The sequence below is a fragment of the Theropithecus gelada genome, chromosome 3 (assembly GCF_003255815.1).
Source record: "Theropithecus gelada isolate Dixy chromosome 3, Tgel_1.0, whole genome shotgun sequence".
NCBI classification, from domain to species: domain Eukaryota; kingdom Metazoa; phylum Chordata; class Mammalia; order Primates; family Cercopithecidae; genus Theropithecus; species Theropithecus gelada.
Genome location: NC_037670.1, coordinates 173646457 through 173654414, shown reverse-complemented (window position 1 = coordinate 173654414; position 7958 = coordinate 173646457). Strand labels below are relative to the sequence as shown.

At 48.7% G+C, this 7958-nt stretch overlaps 1 protein-coding gene across 2 annotated transcripts in view; it reads right to left on the bottom strand.

Moving 5' to 3' along the window:
* Positions 1-1824: 1824 nt before the first annotated feature.
* Positions 1825-7958, bottom strand: part of ZNF212 (zinc finger protein 212) — a 17550-nt gene continuing 11416 nt past the window's right edge. Inside the window, exons 2-5 of one of the 2 annotated variants that reach the window (XM_025380726.1) lie at positions 7439-7823; positions 7180-7306; positions 4955-5044; positions 1825-3883 (exon numbers count right to left, since the gene is read on the bottom strand). In XM_025380726.1, coding sequence (XP_025236511.1) covers positions 3027-3883; positions 4955-5044; positions 7180-7306; positions 7439-7690 — 1326 coding nt within the window. In that variant the 5' untranslated portion in view covers positions 7691-7823 and the 3' untranslated portion in view covers positions 1825-3026. Of the gene's footprint in view, positions 3884-4954; positions 5045-7179; positions 7307-7438; positions 7829-7958 lie in introns of both variants that reach the window. The other variant, XM_025380725.1, reaches the window with a different exon arrangement.

The window sequence follows — 7958 nt, the reverse complement described above, 5'->3', positions numbered from 1 at the left end:
ACTAAGAGCAGAAGACCTACTGGTTACTGAAAAGCTCAGGTGAATGATGACTAGGACCTTAACTTTGGGAACAAGAAGGGTAGAAAAGGCAGGATAGATGAGTCACTAACATTTGGCATTTAATTCTTCCCTGTTGACTTCAATCTTTCTAACTTCATCATCCCTGTCCTTCTGACAGTCCATTTCCTGTTTTCTCCTCAGCACCTGGCAGAACAGGCTTTCAATGAAGGATGGCAGAAGCAGGCAAGAAGAGGCGAGTCCTTCCTATCCCATAAGACAGTGCCTCTGCACGCACAGAACCACCTGGAGAGCTTGTTGAGATGCAGATTCTGATTCGGGGGCCTAGGTGGAGCCTGAGTCTGCACCATTTCACACTCCTAGAGGATGCTGCTGCTGCTGCTGCTGCTGCCAGCTGAGAGCCCACACTTCAGGACATAGAATCCAGCTTTGACAGAGTTCTTAACTACAGAAGCAATACCACCCCACAGCCAAGTGTGCAGCTCTGAAGCAAGATGGTCTGGGTTTCCATCACCTCTGCCATCTTACTTCACTTCTCAGGCCTCCTCCCACATCTCATATGGAAAATTAGGTAAAATCATACTCACCACTCAAAACTATGAGGACTTGTTTTCATGGAAATAAATAGTGCCTAGCACACAAGTATTCAACAAGTGTCAGCAGGAGTCCAATTGCTTGATACAATTATTTCCCAGCCTCAAGGAAAACTTAACTTTATTGGAGAAGTAGGACCATATTCTGTGCTTCACTTTTCCCCACAATGCAAGGCCTAAGGCTGGTCACATTAGAATGCTCAACAATTGGGAAGTAAGAGTAACTAAGGACAGGACAGAGAGGGTATCTATAAGGCAAAGGCTTGAGGGTAAGAAAAGACTGCAGAAGAAACTTAGGAAAGAAACTCCAAAGGTTTTCCTGACGAAGCTACTACCCACCTCGCATGGTGCCGGCCCTACAAGGATTCCCTCCATGTTCAGTTTCTGTAACAAGACAATCCTATACCTTATAGCAGGGGGCCCCAACCCCTGGGTTGTGGATCAGTACTGGTCCATGGCCTGTTAGGAACCAGACCACACAGCAAGTGAGCTCTGCCTCCTGTCAGATCAGTGGCTGCATTAAATTCTCATAGAATGAACCCTATTGTGAACTGCACATGAGAGGGATCTAGGTTGTGCGCTCCTTATGAGAATCTAATGCCTGATGATCTGAGGTGGAACGGTTTCATTCCAAAACCATCCCATCTCCCACCACTGTCTGTGGAAAAACTGTCTTCTATGAAACCAGTCCTGGTGCCAAAAAGGTTGGGGACCTCTGCCTTATAGCAACCCAAGTTTCCTTCTATCTATTTGTTCACTCTCCCCATGGAAAACTGTAATGTCTTTAACGTGTCTCCGTTGGTCCTAAGTGTTCTTACAAAATGTATTGTGTGCATGCATTTTTAATTTATATAAATGGTGTTATATTATAGATCTCAATTTCTTATCTTTTCCCCTCAGCATTGTGTTTAAGATGGATCCAGATGGCTAGGCATATATCTAAGCCAATGCTCGTAACAGCTGCCTGGCACTCGCTGGGGTACCCACATTTCACCTACTCTTTCTACCTCCCAATAGCCATCACCCAGACTGTCTCCAGGTCCCCTGAATATTCTCACCCATGCCACATCTTGTTTTCTGTCCTAGGTTTAAGTGAAAGTGCAGGTCAGGCTGTACCATCAGTCCTTCCCTGTCATCACTCCAGGTCAGGTGCCTCTCCTCCACCTTGACCCCAGGAGAGTGTTCTGACAGATGGAGAAAAACATCCAGTATGAACTTTTTTTTGTTTGTTTTGCTAGTAGCAAGTTTTATTCTAGGCAACTGCAAATCATCCAAGGGGATGTTCACATATGACCCCAGAGCCCACTCCCATCCCCCCAGACAGCAGTGGGGCACACATTCAACACTCCTAAGACAAGCATCTGTGTGCTTTTTCTCTACCCTCTCTGGAATAGGCAATCTCAGAATGCATTTGGAAACTGTAATCTGAACCACCTCAAGTAAGGATTGGTGTAATAGGAACAAACTCAAATAACCACTAGTACAAGGTGAACAACCTTAAGTAACAAAGTTGTTTTCTACTCTGGGAGGCTGCAGAACACAGCCAGGAGGTGGTGGGAAGAGGATAGGGGTATGCTGAGACACCGTAAGTCCCAGACCACAGCCATACCATCAGCAACTTCACTGGAATCTTTCTTCTCAACAGGGGCTGCAGGGTCTACCCCTCCGACTCTTTTCCTCTTGGTCCTTTTCAGACAATTTGAGAGCACCAAGCACCACACGAGGGAACCTAGCACCGTGTCCCCTGCTCTCTGGCCTAAGTAAGCATCAGTGGGCTAAAAGAGCCCCATTAACAATTCCCTCCTAGAGGGCAGGTCCAGTCCCCAAGTGAGGAACAACTTCTACAACTCTTAAAATGTAAAAAAAAAAAAAAAAAAAGTTGGGCTGTATTCTTTAAAAAATTAACTAAAATCTAATTCCAAAAAAGGTTCTTCAGAGTAGGGTTAAGCAGTTCATTTAAATTATTTCTTCTACTTGTTATTAAACAGAGATTACAAAACAAGAAAAAATGGAGGGTTACACTTCCCAGAACTCTTCTAGGCAGCTGCTCACCCCTATGGCCCAACTCAACCCCGTGGGAAGACATGAAATGCCAGGACGAGCCCTGGAACCAGCCACCAGTCCCTGTGGGGTCAGAACGCCAACCCCAGCCCACAAGCATTGGCATGAATGAGAAAACCAGAGACCTGAAGGTGCCAAGAAACAGCAAACTTGGCAGCAGGGTAAAGACCTGGCCTGGACTCTTCTTCCACGGGGTTTTCAGGACAGCCTTTGGGCTTGGCTTGGTACTGGGACAAGGGAAGGCAAATCAGAAACAACTGCCCTCAGGAAGAACTCAGTCCCTGACTGCAGTGGCTCTTTGGGGGAACCAATGCCACCCCCCTCCGCCCCCCAGACGGGCGAGGGGCTGCACCCTTAAAGCAGGCCATTGGGCCTTCCGGGCTCCAGGGCCAGCCCGCCCCGCTCCCGCTGGTGGATCTTCTGGTGCTGCAGGAGGTGCTGCTTCTGGACAAAGCTCTTCTCACACTCGGTACAGCTGTAGGGCCGCTCACCCGTGTGGATGCGCTGGTGCCGCACCAAGTCAGATGGGTGACTGAAGCTCTTGCCACAGTAACCACAGATGAGGGAACTCCGGCTTTTCCTCCAAGGGATGTGGCCAGGCAGGGCAACCAGGCTGTTGGGTGAGAACCTCTCCTGGACATGTTGGCTGGCACTGGGCCCCTCCTGCAGGTGGCAACGCTGATGGGTCACCAGGCTCACCTTGCAGCTGAAGCTCCTCAGGCACACATCACACTGATGTCGCTTGGCCTTTTTGGTCTGCGGTTTCAGCCGTGGCCTGGGCCTAAGGCTCTCCTCTGGCTCCTCAGGTGTACAAGACTCCCACCCAGAGTGGCTGCTCAGGTGTGTGGCCAGCTGCTGCTTATAGCGGAAGGTGATCTCACACTCAGAACATTCGTAGGGGCGGGAAGTGTCCTTTTTCAGCTTCAGGCCCTGCCCACATTCCTGGCCCAGCTGTACCTGCCTATGAGATTTCTGCTTCGGGCAGCCCACAGTTCTGCTGCTGCTAGGATCTCTACCACCAACAGGCTCCTGTAGAGTCGAGTCCCCAGGACCTGTTTCCAGGAGGACAGAACTGCCCTGACCACCCCAGAGCTCAGTCTGCTCCGGGCTCAGGAAAGCCTGCTCTTCAGCAATGCATGAGAACTCTCCAGGAAGATCCGCAGGGCCTTCCTGTGTATACTGTAGCTCCTGTTTGATCATGACCCCACCTGCTGCAAAGTGGAAGAAGACCAACAAAAAAGATCACATTCTAGTACCTTTGGTTTCTTCAGGACCAAACAAACATCTGTCAATTTCAGAAGCACCCCAGGAATAAGTGAATTAGGACAACATGGAGGAGGATGACACTGGCTAGGTTCCAAGACTTGTATAAAACTATTCATGTATAGTTTTTCCAATGTTGATTGGAAATATCAATGTATTACTCTTATAAAATACTGTAAACTATAGTTCTCCAAGCTTGTCTACAAATTTATATTTAATCTCTGGGAAAAATGACAGAATACACCATAACAACTATACTAAATTAAGAGTGTTAAAATAACACATCTGAAGGATTAAAGACAAACTAAACCTACAGCTTAAAAATTCATGTCCAGCTCTGTTCTTCCTCCATAACCTCCCAAATTACCTAGTGACAAGTGCTTTTTCTGCACTGCCTTCCCTCCTGAAGCTCTGACATGCCCACACTCAATCTCCGGCAGGTTTTGACTACCGCCTAGTATGGTACTCTATTCTGTAGGGCATGAAGAAGAGTGATTGATGTGGCTGCTAGTCTTTTTTTTTTTTTTTTGAGACGGAGTCTCGCGCTGTGTCACCCAGGCTGGAGTGCAGTGGCGCGATCTCGGCTCACTGCAAGCTCCGCCTCCCAGGTTCAGGCCATTCTCCTGCCTCAGCCTCCGAGTAGCTGGGACTACAGGCGCCCGCCACCACGCCCGGCTAGTTTTTTGTATTTTTAGTAGAGACGGGGTTTCACCATGTTAGCCAGGATGGTCTCGATCTCCTGACCTCGTGATCCGCCCGCCTCGGCCTCCCAAAGTGCTGGGATTACAGGCTTGAGCCACCGCGCCCGGCCTGATGTGGCCGCTAGTCTTAAAGACCCCACAGGATGGTAGGAGTTGAGGCACATGTAACAGCTGAACTAACAACAATCATAAAGGAGTCCAGAACAAGCAAAGCCAGATGAGTTTACCAAGTCAGCACCTGGCAGGTCAGCCATGGGAAAGCTCACTCTAGGCTGCAGAGGGCTATGGAAGGGAACAGAATATTCCAGAGCCACTCACCTGGGTGGGCACCACCAGGACCTTCCTCTTCCAAGTCACCCAGCATCTCTGTACCCAACTCCGCTTCTCCCTCTGTCTGGCCAAGGACCTCTGGGTGGGGAAACAGCACGGTGTGAGTCCAGGAGAGAGCAAAAGCTCACTGCACACTGATCAGCTGCCAATGACCAAGGTGACCAATGGCAGGGAGAAAACACTAAAGCTTCAACAGATTCAAAGGCTACTGCTCATGTCAGTTTCCCCTAGCAGTTTGGGACAATTATAAAATTCTGGCCAATCCTGGCCGGGCGCGGTGGCTCAAGCCTGTAATCCCAGCACTTTGGGAGGCCGAGACGGGTGGATCACGAGGTCAGGAGATCGAGACCATCCTGGTGAACATGGTGAAACCCCGTCTCTACTAAAAAATACAAAAAACTAGCCGGGCGAGGTGGCGGCGCCTGTAGTCCCAGCTACTCGGGAGGCTGAGGCAGGAGAATGGCGTGAACCCGGGAGGCGGAGCTTGCAGTGAGCTGAGATCCGGCCACTGCAACTCCAGCCCGGGAGACAGAGCGAGACTCCGTCTCAAAAAAAAAAAAAAAAAAAATTCTGGCCAATCCTAACGACTGACTTGGCTAGCTGCTACCTCCAGTGCTCCTCCATTAGAGGGCCTGTGGCTCAGGCAGGCAGGTTACAGAGCTACCACTGCCCCTGATGGCACCACCACCCACCTCTGCCTCTCCAAGTGTGTGCAGTTTAAGTCTTGCCAATGCTTCCTTTTGGGGGATCTAATTTCATCCTTGCTAAGGCACTGCAAGGTAAGATGGACACTGGGACAGACAAGGAAACAGTCCCAATGAGAGCATGTGACCCAACCAAGCTTACAAGGTCACTTTTCTGGCCCATTTTCTATTTTCTTTACCTCTTACTCTGCTCCAGGCACTTGACACTCCTCCACGTACCTAGGTTTTAAAAGACTTTGTCTACCAAACAAAACGCATTTATTATGTAATAGGTAACATTTTGCATATAAAGACTTATACCTATTAAGTAGCACTTCTAATCAACAAGCAAAAATCATTGAGACCACAATGACCAGCTATAATTCTGGCCAAACACCAAGAAAATGCTTTTGGTCAGCCTGTGCTGCCTGCCTCATCCAAGGTAACATAGGGTTGTCAAATCATCTTTTTTCTTTTCTTTTAAGCAAAGGAGATTTCACTATGTTGCCCAGGCTGGTTTCAAACTCCTAGCCTCAAGCTATCCTCCCACCTTGGCTTCCCAGTGTTGGGATTACAGATGTGAGCTACCATACCCATCTCAAATAGTCTTAAATATTAAAAACAGCATGGGAGGCCACGTGCGGAGGCTCATGCCTGTAATCCCTTTGGGAGGCCGATGCAGGTGGATCACTTAAGCCCAAGAGTTCAAGACCAACCTGGGCAATATAGTAAGACCCACGTCTCTAAATAAAATTTAAAAATTAGCCAGGCGCAGTGGCGTGTGCCTGTAATCCCAGCTACTTGGAAAACTGAGGTGGGAGAATCATTTGAGCCCAAGCTGTCAAGGCTGCAGTGAACCGACATCATACCACTGCACTCCAGCCTAGGTGACAGAGTCTCAAAAAAAAAATAAATAAATAAAACAGGCCTGGCACAGTGGCTTACACCTGTAATACCAGCACTTGGCAGGGCCAAGGCGGGCAGATCACGAGGTCAGGAGTTCAAGAGCAGCCTGGCCAACACGGTAAAACCCTGTTTCTACTAAAAATACAAAAATTAACTGGGCATGGTGGTGGGCACCTGTAATCTCAGCTACTTGGGAGGCTGAAGCAGGAGAATCACTTGTACCCGGGAGGCAGTGAGCCAAGATCGCGCCACTGCACTCCAGCCTGGGCAACAGAGCTAGACTCTATCTCAAAAAAAAAAAAAAAAAAAAAGATAAAACAAATCAAAAAACAACATGAGGAACCCTAGCCATATCACACTGTAGGGTATATGACATTTTATTTATTAGAAAATACTATCAAGAACAGACCATGTGACCACAGAAAAGAAACACGAAAGGCACAACGCCGAGAGCTTTCCAAAAGTCTCTGTAAATGGGAGGACCTAGAGACTTGCATTTCTCCACCCGCGCAAGCCAACAGACCCACAGCCACAAGAGCCACAGGTGTAGTCTGAATTACAAGCTACCGGCCAGGAATTGTAGTATGTCTGAGACAGAATTCTAGGGAGAAAACTGCTACTCACTCAGAGAGACCAGTGTCTCATAGTTACTCTCCATCACATTTCTGTAGAGCTCCTTCTGCCAGTCCTCCAGATTCTCCCATTCCTGCTCGGTGAAACAGACGCCATCATTCTCCAGTGACCTGGACACCTGGAATCACCAATGGCACACCGTGAGTGCCTCTACTCACAGCTATGACAGAAAAGCCAGCAACTGAGGTGCTTACATATTAAAGGGCTGGCTCCCCCTTCTCTTCTAACTTTTAATCCTCAATGAGACTACCTTGGGGGCCTCCCCCTTGCTGCCCGGGGGCAGCCGCAGGATCCAGAAGTTCCTGTTGCGCAGCAGGTTCTCCACGTTCTCCAGCCGCCTCTGCAGCAGCCCGTACTCCTGCAGCAGGGTCCCTAGCACGGCCCACTTGCCCTCTAGCTGGTTCCCAAACTCCACGGCCATCTTCTCACAGTCAGCCAGCTTCTTCTCAGCTGTCCCCGTGCGTCCCTCCAGGCTCTGTAGCCGGGCAGCCTGGGACTCCATCTTCTTCTCCACAGCCTGAATAGCAGCCACCACCGTCCAGAGTGAGATCTCGGTGGTCTGAAAATAGGAGCTTTTCTCTGTTGCTTGTGAAGAAAGTGTGGAAGAAGTTAAAGGTGTGGAGCGTCGTTTTCTCCTGTGCTGAAAGATCAAAGACACAGAGTCAGAAAATGTCACTTCCAAACATCAAGTAAAGAAAGCAATGTTCAAGTCTATCAGTGCTTAGAGTTACCTAGTTTCTTTTAATTTAAAAAAAAAAAAAAAAAAAAAA